The 19,540-nt window shown below is 47.7% G+C and overlaps 1 protein-coding gene and 1 long non-coding RNA gene across 2 annotated transcripts in view; one reads left to right on the top strand and one right to left on the bottom strand.

Moving 5' to 3' along the window:
* Positions 1-6,726: 6,726 nt before the first annotated feature.
* LOC138415119 (uncharacterized) lies at positions 6,727-10,912 on the bottom strand. The gene is made up of 3 exons (XR_011247123.1): positions 9,741-10,912; positions 8,202-8,352; positions 6,727-7,886 (listed from the first exon to the last, which is right to left on the bottom strand). It is a non-coding gene; the product is annotated as an uncharacterized lncRNA (long non-coding RNA).
* Positions 10,598-19,540, top strand: part of SP2 (Sp2 transcription factor) — a 30,373-nt gene continuing 21,430 nt past the window's right edge. Inside the window, exon 1 of the mRNA XM_069543254.1 lies at positions 10,598-10,702. Coding sequence (XP_069399355.1) covers positions 10,696-10,702 — 7 coding nt within the window. The 5' untranslated portion in view covers positions 10,598-10,695. The remainder of the gene's footprint in view (positions 10,703-19,540) is intronic.

The following is a 19,540-nucleotide window of genomic DNA, read 5'->3' as shown; positions in this document are numbered from 1 at the left end:
TATGAGAGTAAAGAAATCAATTTCTTCCGGACTTAGGTTGTAGAAGGTCCCCTGGAGCCACGATGAGACACCAGGGTGGTCAGATCTTCGAAGGAGGTTCCGGTCGGGTTGCTGGTCCAGAGGTCTTGTAGTAGTTGGGTCAGGAACAGTTGTAGGTTAAGGAGTGTCGAGGTCATTCAGTGTCCTCTCGGGTGGTTGACAGGGATTATCACTGGGTGATTTTTAAGGAGGTGGGTCCTGTGAGGGAGACCTAATAGGGGTCAGTTAAGGAGGGCAGCGCAGGGTCAGAGGTGACCCATTTTAGGCGAGAGAGGTGTACCCAGGAGGTGACCTTCTGAGTTTAGCTGCAGTCGGTGTGAGGAGGAGGATTTTGAACGGTCCCTGCCACTTTGGGGTTAGGTCACCCTGGGGATTATCAGACGGATAGACCATGTCCCCAGTTTGTAAAGGGGGCAAGGGGGCTTGGGGGTCAAGGGTGGGCAAGTTGTGGTTGATGTATTTCCAGAGGGTATTGTGGAGTTCCATCAGCAGAGGGGAGTGTAGGAAGCTTGGAACTGGAGGAGGTTCAGGGGGAAGTCCAGGAGGGAGCATGGGCCTTCCATACAACACCTCAAAGGGGCTGAGCCCCAGGGGCTTTCTGGCCAAAGCCGGTACTTTGAGGAGAACAATCAGCAAAGGTTTAGTCCAATCCAGATGTACCTCGAGGGACAGTTTGGGAAGAATTTGATTATTCTATTCATCCTTTCTACCTTTCCTGAGGACTGGGGACGGTATGGAATGTGAAATTTCTAGGGTATCTGAAAGAATTGGACAAGTTGTTGGGTGACCTTGGATGTAAATTCTGGGTCATTATCAGATGGTAGGGATGAAGGTAGGCCAAACCTGGGGATAATTTCTGTGAGGAGGATTTGGGCCACGGTGTGGACCCTTTTGTTTGTGGTAGGAAATGCTTCTACCCATCCCCAAAAGGTGTCCACATGGACCAGGAGGTATCTGAATCTCCGAACCAGGGGCATATGAGTAAAGTCTGTCTGCCACTCCTGTGCTGGAAGGCTGCCTCGCATTTGATGGGTTGGAAAGGGTGTAGGTTTAAGGTTGGAACTGGGATTAGTACATTGACATGTCTGATAGGAGTGGGTAAGGTTATCTAAATATTGTTGGTCAGCAGTCGACATGGGGAAGTGGTTACGGAGGAGGAACTGTTGGAGTATCTTAGACGAGGGATGAAAGAGTGAGTATAGATAAGAGGACTTCTCTGGTGGTGGGAGGTTGGATGGAGTCAGGGCTAAGAGGACAGGGGACTGGAGGGAAGGATGGGACAGGGCTATCTCCTTTGCCTTCTGGTCTGTGGCATTGATATGAGACTTCCCTTTTGATGTCCCCTACGGTAGAGGATGGTGGCTTTGTTTGGTAAGAGTGTGCCTCTAGGAAGTTTGTGGATCAGGTCTGAATTAATAGTGGGGGATCACTTGGGTTAGGAAACCTCTTTCTCTCCATATTAGGATATTTGAGTGAAGTATGTTATAGGCATATTTGGAGTCTCTGTGGATGTTAACCCTTAGATTTTTAGCCAGAGTTAAAGCTCTGGTGAGAGCTATCAGTTCTGCCTGTTGGAAGGTGGTGTGAGGTGGCAGAGGTGAAGCTTCAATTGTCTGGGTCCCGTGATTGTGATGAAGGTCCCCCTGGATGATGGCATATCCTTCTGCAAAGGGTGGGGATTTTTGAGAGCTGCCATCAACGAACCAGTGTGGTAGGTCTAGGATGGACTGATCTGTTAAATGTTGGAAGGGGTTTTGGGTAAGATCTACCCTAGGCTGCATCTATGTATGAGGGGGTCTGTTGTAGAGGATGTGGGTAATAAGCTGGCGGGGTTAAGGGGAGGGTTGGGGAGAATGAGAGCAGAGGGTCGAGGAGAAAGGCATGTAGGACCTGTACCCTGGAAGAGGGAAGGGAGAGAAAAGCCTGATGTGATAGCAAGTCTCAGAAGGTGTGTGGAGAACAGACTGTTAAAGGGGCATGCCTAGAGAGTTTATTTGCTTCGGGTACGAGCGCTGCAATAGCAGCCACGGCCTGTACACAGGGAGGCCATCCCTGGGTCACCATGTCCAGCTGTTTTGACAGATAGGCTATGGGAGCCCAGGTGTCTCCAGCCCACTGACATAGAAGTCCTAGGGCCTGTCCTTGGTTGGAGTGGGCAAAGAGAAAGAATGGTCTGGTGTAATCTGGCAGGTGGAGAGTTGGCACTCAGAGGAGGCTCTTGGTGAGCTGGCGAATAGGATTGGACAGCGAGGAGGGGTTATAGAGGGGCTCACCTAGACAACCTTTAGTTGCCTCATAGAGCGGCTTTGTAATGAGGGAGAAGTTAGGGATCCAGCTACGGAAAAAGTTTAGGAGGCCGAGGATAGACAGGAATTCCCTTTTTGTTTTTGGAAGTGGACAGTTAATCAAGGCCTGGATTCTATCTGGGAGAATAGTTCTTTGTTGGTGGGATATGGAGAGCCCCAGGTAGGTGACATTTGTCTGTACTACTTGGGCCTTGGATTGGGAAACCCAATAACCCCAGGACCCCAGGGCCCCAAGGAGTTTGGCAGTATGTTGAAGGGCAGAGTTTTTGTGTTGGGCTACAAAGGAGCTCATCTACGTATTGGAGGAGATGACTCGGGGCTAGGTCGAGTGTCTGTAGGTCCTTTTGTAAAGACTGTCCAAAAAAGTGGGGGCTGTCTCTGAACCCCTGGGGGAGAACTGTCCATGTTAGTTGTTGGGAAACATGAGTCTCGGGGTCTTGCCAGGTGAAGGCGAAAAGGGGTTGGGAGAGGAGGAGGAGGGGGATGGTGATAAAGGCATCTTTGAGATCTAATACCCTGAAGTGGGTTGCAGTTGGGGGTATCACAGACAGAAGGGTGTAAGGGTTAGGGACTACTGGGAATGTCGGCATGATGGCCTCCCTGATTTTTCACAGATCCTGGACCAGTCTCCAAGAGTTTGGTCCCTTCCTTACTGCCAGAATTAGGGGTGTTGTGTGGTGAATGGGTAGGAATTAAGATGGAGACTTTGAAGATGGTCTATGATAGGCTTAAATCCCTTGTGGGCCTCCAGGATGAGAGAGTAATGTTGAGTGATTATAGCTGAGGGGTCTTTTAGGGTAATGTGGAGTGGGGGATGATGTTTGGCTACGGAAGGGTGATCAGTGTCCCAGACTTGGGGGTCTTTTGCCGTCTGCATGTAGAATATAAAGACACTATGGGGGGGTATGGTAATAAAGACCCCAATTTGGATAACAAATCTCTCCCTAGGAGTGACATGGGACACTGAAGCATTATGAGGAATGAGTGTATGAGGGTCGATTTTCCAAATTGACCGAGTAATGGAGGACTGATTTTGGGCCTTAAGGGAACTCCAGTTCAGTTCAGTCGCTCAGTCGTGTCCGACTCTTTGTGACCCCACGAATCGCAGCATGCAAGGCCTCTCTGTCCATCACCAACTCCCAGAGTTTACCCAAACTCACGTCCATTGAGTCACTGATGCCATCCAGCCATCTCATACTCTGTCATCCCCTTCTCCTCCTGCCCCCAATCCCTCCCAGCATCAGAGTCTTTTCCAGTGAGTCAACTCTTCACATCAAGTGGCCAAAGTATTGGAGTTTCAGCTTCAGCATCAATCCTTCCAATGAATACCCAGGTCTGATCTCCTATAGGGTGGACTGGTTGGATCTCCTTGCAGTCCAAGGGACTCTCAAGAGTCTTTTCCAGCACCACAGTTCAAAAGCATCAATTCTTTAGTGCTCAGCTTTCTTCACAGTCCAACTCACATCCATACATGACCACTGGAAAAACCATAGCCTTGACTAGACGGACCTTTGTTGGCAAAGTAATGTCTCTGCTTTTGAATATGCTCTCCAGGTTGGTCATAACTTTCCTTCCAAGGAGTAAGCGTCTTTTAATTTCATGGCTGCAATCACCATTTGCAGTGATTTTGGAGCCCCCCAAAATAAAATCTGACACTGTTTCCACTGTTTCCTCATCTATTTCCCATGAAGTGATGGGACCAGATGCCATGATCTTCATTTTCTGAATGTTGAGCTTTAAGCCAACTTTTTCACTCTCTTCTTTCACTTTCATCAAGAGGCTTTTGAGTTCCTCTTCACTTTCTGCCTTAAGGGTGGTGTCATCTGCGTATCTGAGGTTATTGATATTTCTCCAGCAATCTTGATTCCAGCTTGTGCGTCTTCCAGCCCAGCGTTTCTCATGATGTACTCTGCATAGAAGTTAAATAAGCAGGGTGGCAATATACAGCGTTGACATACTCCTTTACCTATTTGGCACCAGTCTGTTGTTCCATGTCCAGTTCTAACTGTTGCTTCCTGACCTGCATATAGATTTCTCCAGAGACCTCCTTTATTGTGAGTTCTGAGTCTTGAGTTGGGCCAGAGTAGGAAATTAAGAGAAAGTGGCTCCAGTGCCTACTATAAAGGAGATCTTTTCACCAGCCACTACCCCACCTAACCTGAGTTCCAAGCTTGTGTCCAGGACACGGGCCGGGGGGCTGGAACCCAGGTCCCGTCATTGGAACAACTCTCGTAGGACTAGGCTGGGGTTCCGGGGAGAAGTGGGGATCTCTCCAGGGGCACCAGGGCATCCCTGTGGACATTCCACTCTCCAGGTCTGGGAGGTGGGGACCTCCCCAGGAGTGCCAGGGCATCCCTGGGGACAGTCCATTTTCCAGTGCCCCCATCAACCACAGTTTGGGTACGCTTTTGTGGGGGGGAGGATCGTGGGTTTGCGCATGTCTTTGCCCAGTGTGCTGACTGGTTGCACTGGAAGCAGGGTCCAAGGGGCAGGTCTTAAGTCCTGGTCTGAGATGACTTGGGCCGGGCTGATCTCTTAATTGCTGCCACCAAAAAGGCATATTTAGCTTCTGTCATGGTCTTTTTCTCCCGTAGCCGCCTCCTATTATTGAACACCTTGAAGGCTACTTCTAGAAGGTCTCTTTGTGGGCGGTCTCAGCCCTTCTCTAGTTGTCGAAGCTTGTGTCTAATGTCAGGGGTGGACCGCCTGATGAATTGAACACGAAGGTAGAGTAACCCAGCAGGGGTGGTGATATCTAGGTTGGTATACTTCTAGACTGCCTCTGTGAGGCCTGCCAAGAATAAGGCTGGATTTTCATCTGCCCCTTGGGTGACTTCCCTGACTTTATCATAACTGACATGGATAGGAGTATTTTTCTGCTTTCCTTCTAGAAGGCAGGTAGTCATTTGATTGAGTCTCCTGATACCTGGGTCACCGGCTAGTACGTCCAGCGGGGATCTAACTGAGGCACCACCTCATCAGTAGCTGGGCTATCCCGATCTTGGTTATGTAAGGGATCGGCATGGGCTTTCACTGCTTCCCAGACACGGTTCTTTTCATCTGGGGTGAGAGTGGCATTTAGGATATAATATACGTCATTCCATGTGAGGTTATAGGTCTGGGAGAGTCTCAGGAATTCTTTTCTGTATCTGGCAGATTTTCAGAAAATGATCCTACCTTTTCTTCTATCTGGTTCATGTCTGACAATGAAAATGGCACGTGCACTCAGGTGGGGCCCTCTGGTCCTGCCACTTCTCTCAGGGGCAACATGTACTGACCCTGTGGCGGAGGGGGGCAGTGGGGAGGGGTCGGGAAGATGGGGTAGTGGGGTTGAGGGAGAGTCAGGAGAGGTTTCAGAGTCAGTAGGTGAGTTGGATGAGGGGGAAGGAGAGGGTTGGAGGTGTGGCTGGTAGGGAGGGGGCTGTCAGTGGGGTCAAACTCCAGGGATGCAGAAGGTCACCACCGGGGGTTAATTGAAGAAGAGCCCTTTTATTTGGGAGGCAAGGTGCATAGAAGGACCTTGTAGGTGGAGCACACCTTACATAGGGAGGACCAGCTCCGAAGGGCCCAAAAGGCTTGGGTATATGGGACCTTCGACCACTTGCCATTCCGTTTAAGGAAGTCAGTGAGATTTTTAAGAATGTTAAAGTCGAATGTGCCAAATTCAGGCCAGCGGTCTTGACTGTCCAATTGGTATTGAGGCCAGATCTGCATAGAGTTGTTTTAAACGGGTAGCTTTGAGTTCAGTGAGTAAGAGTGGTTTGAGATTTTTGAGAACACAGGCCAGAGGGGAATCTTTTGGGACAGACTGGCCAGATCCCATAATTGAAAGGCAAGCAGAGGCTCCCACTGGGAGTTCGAGTTGTCACCCATAATAACAGGCGTTATGAGAAGAGAGCTCTGCATCGAGGTGGAGCATCCCTCACTGTTGCCTACAGAGTGGCCCTGGGCCGGGGTCCCCGGGACCCGGAGAGGACTGGGTTCTAGGGCGCCTCTAGAACACCGTCCAGATCTTACCTTAATCTAGGGACTGGCTTGAGTGGAGTGTTGCATGTAGAGCATTCGAATGGCAAGAGTTCCCTATTCCAGAGGTTGTCAGAGAGCAAAGGGGATAGAGCCGGAGGCCTGTGGGTACGTAAAGCACCAATAAAGCCTTAGGACAAGGCCTGCAGCACTCACAAGGGCACTAGGCGTCCCTGAGGGGAACTTATGAGCCCTGGCAGAAAGTGAGTTCACGTTTCCAGATTCCAGGAAAAGGGGAAACAATAGAGGGAGAGAGAGCGAGAGTGAGAGAGAGCCATGAGTGCCTCGCCCTCTCCTGGGTTTCGGCACCAAGAATGTAAGGTAGTGCGGGCTGAGGCAGAAAAGAAGAGACGACCTCAACGGAGGTAGGTTACCTTTATTCAGGCAAGAAGGGGTGACAGTCGGCCTAACAACCAGGCTGAGTGCGAGAGGGATCAGGGAGGCTTCATATTTAAGGGGAGGTTTGTGGAAGCGATAAGGGAAACGCTATCAGGCGGGACATTTTGGGTAACCTTTGGTTGAGATGGCATTTGTAGATGAACAGGGGGTGGGAGGTTTTGGGCAGGAGGCGATAAGTAACAGGTAGATGCAACTGGAGCATCAGGGTAGAGGCCTGGAGCATCAGGGCAGGACTTAAAAGTTCGATTTTGTTTTCCCAGAAGTTAGATGATTTAGCCAGGGACTTTGAGACCGTTGTTTTCTTTTCTAGGCCCAAGGACTCCTCCAGATGCAGTCATTCAGTCAGTCAACAAGCATGTACCATGTACCTACTATATATCAAGCAATGTGCTGGGAGTGGAAGGTGCTGTGGTGGACAAGACAAATACAGGGACTTTAGCGGTGGAGAACAGGTTAACTTTACCAATTAGAAACGGGGAGAAAGTGACAACTTAGGGCAGGAAGAGGCTGAAAGTGGTTGGAAACAAGGCAGGTATCACCAAAGGAGAAGCTATGTCCAGGTGCACCCACGGAAGAGATTCTTCTCCTGGTTGATGCTGAGACCTGCAGCTGGAACCACCTGTCCACCCTGGCTCTGTGGAGATCGTAGCAGGTAGGATGGGCAGGGGAGAAACTCAGGAAGAGGAGGGACAGGACTGGGTACAGGTGAAGGTTATAGACTATTCATAGTGGTTTACCTGAGGACCCCCACCAGAAAACATCTTTGGGCTGACCAGCATTCTCTAATTTGGCTGCCTGTTGGAGTAACCTGAAGAACTTAATACCCTCACCAGGGTTGCACCCTCAGAGATACTGATTTTCTTGGCCATGGTTTAGAATTTATTAAACAATCTCTAGTGAATCTAAAGAGCACCCAGGGGAAAGCAGGCATTAGGAGCTGGCAACCTTGCCTGTCCTCTCTGTAGAGTCTGGGGGCCATCTGCGGGAAGCGATCTATGGGAAGCGAAACTGTGTGATGGCTTTAGTGTGTTCTAAGTGAGGCTCAAGGACTCCAAGGGTCCTGGCAAAAGTACAACGGGGTCTTCTCCTTAGCAGGCGCCCCCTTCCTCAGCTGTACCTCTGGTGGAAACAAGAAACATGGTGGTCTTTAAAGGAAAGAACCATTTAAACTACGCAAAACTGCTGCCAAATTCTTTGAAGTTTTTGCACCCTGCCCCCTACCCACATATGCAAATCCCTCCCGCTTCTGCTGGCTTCATGACGGGGCTTCTGGGGTGGAAGAAGCACAGCGGCCCCAGCTTTCATCTCATAAGAGGTTTGCAGTAGCCCAGCAGGAAATTCAACCCCACCTCACCCCTCAAATCCCTGCACCCTAAAGTAGCTGACTCATGGAACCCAGGCGGAGTCCTTGGCTCAACAGTGAAGCAATCTTACCTTGAATAATGGCATGGGAACAGACTGTACGGTCTACATAAACAAGTCATATGTAGATGTAATTGTATGCAAATATTCATTCTTTAGCTCAGCATACATTTCCTGCCAGTCTTCTAGTCCTGGCCTCAAACCTTCCACTGCAGCCCACAGTCTAGGAGAGAAGTCAGAAGAATGAAATTGAGTAATGCAGTGTGAGAGAGTGCGGCCCTTTGCCTGTGCCAAGAACAGCCCAGAGAAGGAAAACGATCTGGCTTAGTAGGAGATCAAACTTTGAGCAGGTTCTTGAAGGATGCATAGGAGTTTACCAGGAAAAAGGAAGGAAAAAGACAGGAAATGGATGAGTATGTGTTTAGGAACTGTGGAACCTTTTCTTGAGGCAAAAAGGTAGGATTATGGAAAGAGAATAGGATGGCAGAGGGAGATGAAACATGAAAGGTACACAAAGAGTGTGAAGGCCATTGCTTGCCTAGAAAGGAGTATGGACTTTTTATCTAGAAGGGCGAAGGGAGCCAATGAAGGATCTTAACTGAAAAGATGAATTCTTTTGAAGTCCTGTTTTTTCAAAGGGGTAGCCTGGAAGAGACTAGTAACAATCATTCAATAATTACAATATACTGAGCATTCTGCTCTGTATTTTATTACATCAACGCTTCATGATAATATTATTCAAACTGCCAGCCATGATCAAGAAAAGAAAGTAAGGGAAAGGATAAAATAGGAGGAGGTTGGGATTAACATATACACATAGGGCTTCCCTGGTGGCTCAGATAGTAATGATCCGCCTGCAATGCACGAGACCTGGGTATGATCCCTGGTTTGAGAAGATCCCATGGAGAAGGAAACGGCAACCCACTCCAGTATTCTTGCCTGGAGAATCCCACAGACAGAGGAGCCTGGTCAATGGGGTCGCAGAGTCATACACAACTCAGCGACTGAACATGCATGCATATATAAAATAGATAACCAATAAGGACCCACTGTATAGCATAGGGAACTATACTCAGTAATTTGTAGTAACCTACGAGGGAACAGAATACATACACACACTCACACACATATATATATATATATCTGAATCACTGTGCTATACACCTGAAACTAACACAATACTGTAAACCAACTAGACTTCAATATTAAAAAAAAAAAAAAAGGAAAGGAGGGAGAAAGGGAGGGAAGAAAGAAAAAGATTGGACAGGACAAAAAACATCAATGGATCATGGTAGGAAGGGTAAGTATTGTTTTTGTAAAATTTTATCATCCACTCACAGGAGTGTAAGCGTACTGGGTAAGAATGCAAATGTATTTCTCACTGTGGGGTTATGATTTAAAAAAAAAAAAAAGGAAAGTCCTGCTGTAAGGTGTAGGTGTGAGCAGCCTCATTTCACAGATGAGGACATAAGATGCACGGAGTTTCGGTACCCTGCCTCTCTTCTAAGTAGGCCGTGCGAGTTTCGAACCCCGGCTGGTCTGACACCAGAGTGGATTCCTTCTCACTAACGCGTTCCAAAGTTACACATCTTACAGGGAAGAGAAACCTACCCAGGTCGCGCCTGCCAAGTGCTGTACTCACAGCGCTTCATTCAAGGAGGTAAGTGGGGGCAGAGGCCAATTCTGTCCACCAGAGGCGCTCGTTAGAATGCACATTTCTGTCGTGCGCCGGACACGAGAGGCAGTCCTAAAATCTTTTAGAGAGCTTCAGGTGATTCTGATACCCACGTTGGCAGGTTGATGCAATAACCAGGTGAAGATTATGAGGGATTTGAACTGAGACGGTGAAAATACTTTGAGAAGTGTCACGCAGCCCCAACTCCCGCTATTGTGCCTGTCGCCAATGTCTCACTGACAAAGTCGCCTGGAGGCTCACTTCCCTCTTCAGAAGCGATGAAAGGTAAAAAATTGAATAAAAAGCTGGTGACTTTCAACTCACCAGGCAACGAGTTGAATAGCGGAAGAACAAGACGCCCCTACCACACCCGGGCGACGCTGGATTTAGGCTCAAAGTAGATGCTATTTATAGGGCATTTGTCGGCCTCACCCTGAGGACTTTTGATTGGCTTTAGGGCAGATCTATCACTCATCTTCTGGATTAGAGGTGGGTGGAAGGTCAACCACGACCAATACAAAACCACTCCTTAGCTAAGCCCCTCCCCATCTAGCTTCCTGTTGCTGTCCATCAAACACCTGGTAGGTGGGACTTTGCCTCCCTTCAGTTGGCTGGCGAACATGTCGTTCACTCTTCAGTAAGCTTCCGGTTGGTGCCCGCTACCGTCCGTCAGTGACATTTCACAGGTCTATTGGCCAAGCCAACGTCGCTCTAGATGACTCTCTTTGATTGGCTGATAGTGCTGTCGGTCCCCAATGTACCGAGCTCTTATTGGTGAGCGCTGCCGTCGCTCGGGCGGTGGCGGGCTCCGGGATTGGCGGGTGCTAGGCGGGCGGTGTCAGGCTCTCGGTGGCGGCGGAGGCGGCGGAGGCCAGGGAGGAAGATGTCGTAATGAGCGGTGGGTCCTGACCGCTGCCGGCGGGGTCTTCCCGGCTCTCAAGGGTCGGGAAGACGGGCAGAGGCCGCAGGGAGAGGGAGCCGGGACTGGGGGTTCCCCCCTGGGGCCGGGCCTGGCGCCGGGGCCCGGCTCCGGTAGGGGCGGGGAGGGAGGATTCCCGCCCGGAGGAGGAGCGGGGCTGGCCAGCCAGGCGGAGGCACCCGGAAGGGGGCGTTCGACTCCCCGCCCCCTCGGAGCCCGCTAGGCGGGAGGGAGGCGCTTCCGGGGCTGGCGAGAGGAGCGGGCATCCAGGGCAAACCTGGCACCCCGTCTGCCTGGTCGCCGGCCCACCTGAGTGTTTCCTGGCCCGGGGACGTTGCCTGGGTCTGCTCTGAGGAGGCGGTCGGGCTCCCTGTGCGCTTGTCCTGTGTTCCGGGACCCTCTTGCATTTTGACTCTTAAGTGCCCACCAGCGATTCAGTGTTCTCCCGACTGCAGAGAGGGGCGGGGGAATACTTGAAATTCCGACGGCGCCAACACATGGGCACTGATGGGCGTGGAAGCCAACGTAGTTCTCTGGGTAGAAAGTCTAGAGATGGTGTCAGGACACTAGGGCGCTCCCTAAGTAGATGACCTCTCGCCTTAGACTGAGGAGTGGGCAGAAACCTTTTAATATTTTCACTTGCATCTTTGAGCTTCCAGCTAGATAATGTGTTAATGCTTAGCAGAATTGTGAGACGTTTAAGAACTTGTGGACAGAACTCCCAGCCTGTTGCCTGATATCCCATGGGGGTGGAGAGGTTGGAACTGCCAAATCCCAAAGGCCAGGAGCAAACCTAATGAATGACAGAAGAAGTGAAACAAAATGGGTATTTCCTTTCTTCACCCCACCTCCATTCTCATTGCTAGCTTATGATTCTCAGCCTTCTACCCATGCTTCTTGGCCTATGTTCCGGGTGGCTTTCTAATTTTAGATGAAAAGGAATTGTGTCTTCTCCTCCCAGCAATTGAGAAACTTGTCCTCACGGCATTCCTTGGTTTTGATTCCAAGATACTGTCATGTTTAATTGTTTCTTAATTGACTTGATCCAGGGGGTCTCAGTCAGGCTTTTCTCAGTGCATATTATCCCGAAGTTTGTGTCTTCTTCTGAGACTACTTCTTGCTCACTTATTTGTTGCTTTCTTAGAGAAAGGGAGGGAGGAGCTGATGAATCTGCTTTAAACAGTTAATTGACCCATGGTCACCCATTACACGGGTTTCATTGCAGACAAGAGTGATGACTGTTGGGCAGTATACTGGCATGCCCGAAATTTGCATGCTGTACCTCAGAAGGCATTAAGTATGACAGTGGAGGACTAAGTGTTGAGTGGGTATTTTGGATAAGATTTTTCAGGCTAGAACATTTAGGGTGTTGGCCAGCTCATAGAGAGGCTTTGAAGGGAATGAATGTAGATTCCACACCATAGGAGTAATTTAGATTTGATAGCATAAAGAAACCTGTTGTCTGCAATAATGAATATAACTGCAGTGTCTTACTTTGTTTTAAATTCTTGTGTGTGATGAAGGGGGCGAATCTGTCAGACAACCTATCAATTGGGCCAATGATGTCAGTGTTCCAGTGGCTTCTCAGTTCAGTTCAGTCACTCAGTCATGTCTGACTCTTTGCAACCCTATGAATCACAGCACGCCAGGCCTCCCTGTCCATCACCAACTCCTGGAGTTCACTCAAACTCATGTCCATCGAGTCGGTGATGCCATCCAGCCATCTCATCCTCTGTCATCCCCTTCTCCTCCTGCCCCCAATACTTCCCAGCATCAGGGTCTTTTCCAATGAGTCAACTCTTTGCATCAGGTGGCCAAAGTATTGGAGTTTCAGCTTCAGCATCAATCCTTCCAATGAATGATCTCCTATAGGATAGACTGATTGGATCTCCTTGCAGTCCAAGAGACTCTCAAGAGTCTTCTCCAGCACCACAGTTCAAAAGCATTAATTCTTCGGCACTCAGCTTTCTTCACAGTCCAACTCACATCCATACATGACCATTGGAAAAACCATAGTCTTGACTAGACAGACATTTGTTGGCACAGTAATATCTCTGCTTTTCAATATGCTATTTAGATTGGTCATAACTTTTCTTCCAAGGAGTAAGCGTCTTTTAATTTCATGACTGCAGTCACCATTTGCAGTGATTTTGGAGCCCCCCAAAATAAAGTCTGACACTGTTTCCACTGATTCCCCATCTATTTCCCATGAAGTGATGGGACCAGATGCCATGACCTTCATTTTCTGAATGTTGAGCTTTAAGCCAACTTTTTCACTCTCCTCTTTCACTTTCATCAAGAGGCTTTTGAGTTCCTCTTCACTTTCTGCCATAAGGATGGTGTCATCTGCATATCTGAGGTTATTGATATTTTTCCCAGCAATCTTGATTTCAGTTTGTGCTTCTTCCAGCCCAGAGTTTCTCATGATGTACTCTGCATATAAGTTAAATAAGCAGGGTGACAGTATACAGCCTTGACGTACTCCTTTTCCTATTTGGAACCAGTCTGTTGTTCTGTGTCTAGTTCTAACTGTTACTTCCTGACCTGCATATAGGTTTCTCAAGAGGCAGGTCACGTGGTCTGGTATTCCCATCTCCTTCAGAATTTTCCACAGTTTATTGTGATGGCATAGTCAATAAAGCAGAAATAGATGTTTTTCTGGAATTCTCTTGCTTTTTCCATGATCCAGCAGATGTTGGCAATTTGATCTCTGGTTCCTCTGCCTTTTCTAAAACCAGATTGAACATCTGGAAGTTCACGGTTCACGTATTGCTGAAGCCTGGCTTGGAGAATTTTGAGCATTACTGTACTAGCATGTGAGATGAGTGCAATTGAGCGGTAGTTTGAGCATTCTTTGGCATTGCCTTTCTTTGGGATTGGAATGAAAACTGACCTTTTCCAGTCCTGTGGCCACTGCTGAGTTTTCCAAATTTGCTGGCTTATTGAGTGCAGCACTTTCACAGCATCATCTTTCAGGATTTGAAATAGCTCAACTGGAATTCCATCACCTCCACTAGCTTTGTTCGTAGTGATGCTTTCTAAGGCCTACTTGGCTTCACATTCCAGGATGTCTGGCTCTAGGTGAGTGATCACACCATCGTGATTATCTGGGTCATGAAGTTGTTTTGTACAGTTCTTCTGGGTATTCTTGCCACCTCTTCTTAATAGCTTCTGCTTCTGTTAGGTCCATACCATTTCTGTCCTTTATCGAGCCCATCTTTGCATGAAATGTTCCCTTGCTATCTCTAATTTTCTTGAAAAGATCTCTCTAAAAAAAAAAAGAAAAGATCTCTAGTCTTTCCCATTCTGTTATTTTCCTCTATTTCTTTGCATTGTTTGCTGAAGAATGCTTTCTTATCTCTCCTTGCTATTCTTTGGAACTCTGCATTCAGATGCTTATATCTTTCCTTTTCTCCTTTGCTTTTCACTTCTCTTCTTTTCACAGCTATTTGTAAGGCCTCCTCAGACAGCCATTTTGCTTTTTTGCATTTCTTTTCCTGGTGATGGTCTTGATCCTTGTCTCCTGTACAGTGTCACGAACCTCTGTCCATAGTTCATCAGGCACTCTATCAGATCTAGTCCCTTAAATCTATTTCTCACTTCCACTGTATAATCATAAGGGATTTGATTTAGGTCATACCTGAATGGTCTAGTGGTTTTCCCTGCTTTCTTCAATTTAAGTCTGAATTTGCCAATAAGGAGTTCATGATCTGAGCCACAGTCAGCTCCCGGTCTTGTTTTTACTGACTGTATAGAGCTTCTCCATCTTTGGCTACAAAGAATATAATCAGTCTGATTTTGGTGTTAACCATCTGGTGATGTCCATGGGTAGAGTCTTCTCTTGTGTTGGAAGAGGGTGTTTGCTATGACCAGTGCGTTCCCTTGGCAAAACTCTATTAGCCTTTGCCCTGCTTCATTCCGTATTCCAAGGCCAAATTTGCCTGCTACTCCAGGTGTTTCTTGACTTCCTACTTTTGCATTCCAGTCCCCTATAATGAAAAGGAGATCTTTTGGGGGGGTTAGTTCTAAAAGGTCTTGTAGGTCTTCATAGAACCGTTCAACTTCAGCTTCTTCAGCGTTACTGGTTAGGGCAGAGGCTTGGATTACCGTGATATTGAATGATTTGCCTTGGAAACGAACAGAGATTATTCTGTCGTTTTTGAGATTGCATCCAAATACTGCGTTTCGGACTCTTTTGTTGACCATGATGGCTATTCCATTTCTTCTAAGGGATTCCTGCCCGCAGTAGTAGATATAATGGTCATTTAAGTTAAATTCACCCATTCCAGTCCATTTTAGTTTGCTGATTCCTAGAATGTCAACGTTCACTCTTGCCAACTGTTTGACCACTTCCAATTTGCCTTGATTCATGGACCTGACATTCCAGGTTCCTATGCAATATTGCTCTTTATAGCATCGGACCTTGCTTCTATCACCAGTCGCATCCACAGGTGGGTATTGTTTTTTGCTTTGGCTCCATCCCTTCATTCTTTCTGGAGTTATTTCTCCACTGATCTCCAGTAGCATATTGGGCACCTACCGACCCAGGGAGTTCCCCTTTCAGTATCTTATCATTTTGCCTTTTCATACTGTTCATGAGGTTCTCAAGGCAAGAATACTGAAGTGGTTTGCCATTCCCTTCTCCAGTGGACCACATTCTGTCAGACCAGTGGCTTCTAACAGGCATTAATGTCTGTTGGAAATGGATTCTCATTGGCTGGAGCGATTGGCAAGTTTTCTAATTCTCGGTCTTCCACTAGATTGTACAGAGGCTTAACGTCTTTGTTTAAAAGCAGCAACAATGAGGGGGAAAAAAAAAGCTGGTCTGACATAATTATGAACCCCCTGGGCTAGGCTTGTAAAGACATGGTCTCTTTGTCAAGGAGACCCAAGTAGAGTTAGTTCATCATTGGAGCGTCACTTCACAGCTCTGCAGGGAGAACTAATGCCAGGAGGAAGAGTTTGGCCTCACTGTTTGGCTTCTTATAGACCAATAGGCTCTTTTCTCTTAAATTCTATTAAGTTTGGGGCTCTGCAGGCCTGTCAGAGGAGAGAAGTGTTAAGAAGATTCTGGCAACTGTCCGGGTAAAGGAGCCTCCTGGCATAACAGCAGAGAGGACAATTCAGTTTGATATCTTTGGCCTTGAAATTGCTAGTTCTTCTGTTTGTGAATAGTAGCGTTTTGGAGAAGTTGCACAGTCTCTTGTAGCCTAAACGGTTGCTTTCACTATAGGTATATGATCATTCACAAGCTTGCTTTACGCAAGGATTGCCCAACCCAGGCCTTTTTGAAAACATTTAAGCTTGTTGCAGCTTACCAGTAGACCCTAGTGTTGGCTTGGGTTTAGCAATCTTATAGACCTTGCTCACCCACATTTCTATGATGAAATGTAATATATTCTTCTAAGATTCTTCTTACCTCCTTTGTTCTCTGTCAACACACAAATTGGAACTTTATGTCGAGAGATTGAAAAATTTAGGAATTATTTTGCAGGAGATAGACAATGGCCACAGAATGAAGGTGCAGAGAACTGCTTTAAAGGATGTATAGAGTATCAGAAAACGTAGAGATGTGAGTACTTTTGAATTTAAATGATTAAATTGTCCAATCTGAAACTTCGTGAGCTGCAGACTTACAGCAAAATCTATCTGGAGGCGCTCTAGTATTTTCTTATTAGTGTATTGGGTGTTATATCTGGAGTTTTCCTTTGAGCAGCTTAACTGGATTTGTGAATGTCTTCCCAGCAAGTTCTAAACTAGCTGGGCTGGAAGCCAAGATGGGCTAAGAAGTGGATATCACTGTGGAGTGCATTTGTTGATGCTTTTTTGTTTTTGCTTTGCTTTTGTTTTGAATCCACATGCATCTCCTCGAGTGACTTCCTTCTATTGAAGGAAGGAAAAAGAACTTTTTCTTTATTCCTTTCTACCCAGAGTCAGCACTTAGATCTTTGTATTTCTGAAACATAGTTCAAAGTCACTTTTCTCTGTTAAGAACTACTTCTTCGGTTATCAGATCTTTTCTTGGCTAGCAGCATTCTCTTGGGGACCTCAGGGTGGGGAGGCTCACTTTGCTGTCAGTTGTCTGTTGAAGCTAGGTTGAAAAGATGAATGAAGAAGGTAAAAACATGGGGCAGTACTAATTCAAGGGCACTATCAGTTTGAGTAGGAAAGGGTTAGAGATTGCCCTTGCGGAGATGCTCTCACTGGTGGATTTGTTCCAGTTGACAGGATTCCGAAATGGAAAACAGGTTTTCGTATTGCCTCACTCAAGGTGAGAAGAGAGCCCAGAAGCAAGCTGAATCAGCTCTGGCAGCCTGGGGACACTGCCACTTCCACTGCTCTTCCTGGATATTCTGAGGCCCCCACTGATGATGCTTCTCATCAGCTTGGCCTTCAGGCTGGCGTGCTCTTGGGAGATGAGTACTGCTCAGGAGCAGAGGAGTACAAAGAACAAAGTGCTCAGTTTTGCTGCTTCTCAGTTTACCCTCTGTGAGCAACTCCAAGCAACGTTGAGATGTCAGAGCTGTTTGCCACAGGAAGAAGGTGCTTGCAGACCCAGCTGAATCCTCCCTTTGCCCATCTCATTTCCCGAGCGACAGTTTGTTTCAGCATCAGCACTGCATGCTGTCTCTAGCCAGAAGCCCCACCTCACTGGATGCATCTGTCCCCAAGCCATGATTGAGGCTGTTAGGTGGTCTCTTCATCTCAGCCACGCAGTGAAAACGGCTCAGAAAGCAGCAGGCACTGGCCTGCACACTTCCAAATATCCTCTTTCTAGAGCTTCCTCTGTGGGGTGTTTGTTATCTCTCCTAGGGGACTCGGTGGAACCACAAAGCCGCCTTTCAGAGGGTGTAAATAGGGAGGAAGAGACGGCAGGCCGGGCCGTGTGATTGGATGTGGACTATGTCTGCCCCCAGCTAGTGTCTAACTGGAAGTCTTCTCAGACTAGCCTCAGAACAGACCAAAACATTTCCCAGCCATCAGAAGAATAAATGGTGACTCTCTCGTCCCAGGGGAAATGAAGTCACCACTAACTTTAACCAGTTGTGTCCCGGATGAATATACAGAGTGACTCACAAACGTGACGAAGCAGAGAAAGCATGTACATAAAGTTTGTACATAATGATATTCTTTAGAGGGGAAAAAGTTTGTCTTGGTTTCTTCTTTCCTGTTTTTGGCAGAGTTCTGAGGCCTAGTATTTTTGTACCGTTTCCTGGGACTCTTTCTCACCATCCCCTGCTGGCTGTCCTGTGTCCCCACTCACTTCTCTAGGGTCTCTTCCAGTCTGATAGGATGCGAGCTAGCAAATGATGTGGTCCCATTTTCAGGAGAGAGCTGCAGGGTGGAGACAGATAAGAGGTCTTCAGACAGCAGGGACCCGCATCGTCTTAACTTACCTTGGGAAAGAATTTCTCCCCAGTACCTGTTCATTGAAAGAGGGATTGAGATGCGGCACCTGGTGTGTGGTGATGAGGTGCATGTCTGAGGTTTCTGTCCAGGAGAAAGACTCGACTGTGCTGGTCCACACACAGACTCTTGTCCCCATGTGAAGTGACTGGCAGAGTTGAGTTCCTTCTGTGATTGGGTCGGCTGAGCTGACCTGGTGAGTGGATGCCAGCACCTAGTGCCAGGACATGCAGATCTGCAGGTTTTTTCCTTCGGTTCTTAGATTCTGCTCATACTCTCCAGCTCTGCAGCCTCCAGGATTCATTCATTCATCCACTCAACCAATATATATATGAAGCATCTTCCTTGCCAGTAGGTAAGGAAGGTACATCTGGTAGAAGACATTAAGTAACTAGTAGATATCAGACAATAAGAAGTGCTAAGGGGAAAACTGAATAGAGGACGGGAGAACATGAGGGGTATGGTGTACATAGGGTTGTCAGAGAAGGGAGTTTGAGAAAACCCTGAAGGAGGGAGGGGAGGGATTGAGCCAGGCATAATCTGGGGAGTCCATGGGGTTGTAAAGAGTTGGACAAGACCTAGCGACTAAACAACAACAATCTGGGGAGGGGAGACGGGGGTGGGACTGAGAACTCAAACAGAGAGAACAGTGAGTACAAAGGGCCTGCAGAGGGGCCCTAGCTGGCATGTATTGGAATAGCAGGGAGGCCAGCATGGCCTAAGCGGTGAGTGAGAGAGAGTGACAGCTAAGTCAGAGAAGTCACATGGACCCCTTATGTGTCATGGTGTGGACTTTGACTCTTAATTTGCCTGGGAGATAGTATGTATTAGGGACTCTGAGCAGAGGAGCAACAGGATTGCATTTAAGTTTGATGGGTCTCTGGATGCTGGTTGAGAATAAAACCAGCAGAGACAAAGAACCCCAGCTAGGAGACTCACAGATATCCAAGCGAGAGATGATGGGGACCTGAACCTGGGTGATAAAAAGAAGTGGTTGAGAAAGCAGTCAGATTCTGTATATATTTTGAAGATAGAGCTCAAGTGTTTCTTGACAAGTAGAGAGTGGGCTTCCCTAGTGACTAAGTAAAGAATCTGCCTGTAATGCAGAGACCTGGGTTTAGTCCCTGGGTCGGGAAGATCCCCTGGAGAAGGGAATGGCTACCCATTCCAGTATTCTTGCCTGGAAAATTCCATGGACAGAGGAGCCTGGCAGACTGCAGTCCATAAGGACACAAAAGAATCCAACAGGACTGAGCACCTAACACAGAGTGGAAAAAAGAAAGATCGAGGATGACTCCCAAGGTTTTAGGGCTGAATAGCTGAAAAAGTGGAGTTCCATTCACTGCCCTGGGGAAGTTTGAAGGAGGCACAGAATTAGGGAGCTAACAGGAGCCCTCTTTGGGGCTAGGG

This window comes from Ovis canadensis, chromosome 11 (assembly GCF_042477335.2).
Source record: "Ovis canadensis isolate MfBH-ARS-UI-01 breed Bighorn chromosome 11, ARS-UI_OviCan_v2, whole genome shotgun sequence".
In the NCBI taxonomy this organism is placed as follows: Eukaryota; Metazoa; Chordata; class Mammalia; order Artiodactyla; family Bovidae; genus Ovis; species Ovis canadensis.
The sequence above is the reverse complement of the archived record's forward strand: the minus strand, read 5'-3'. Positions and strand labels throughout refer to the sequence as shown.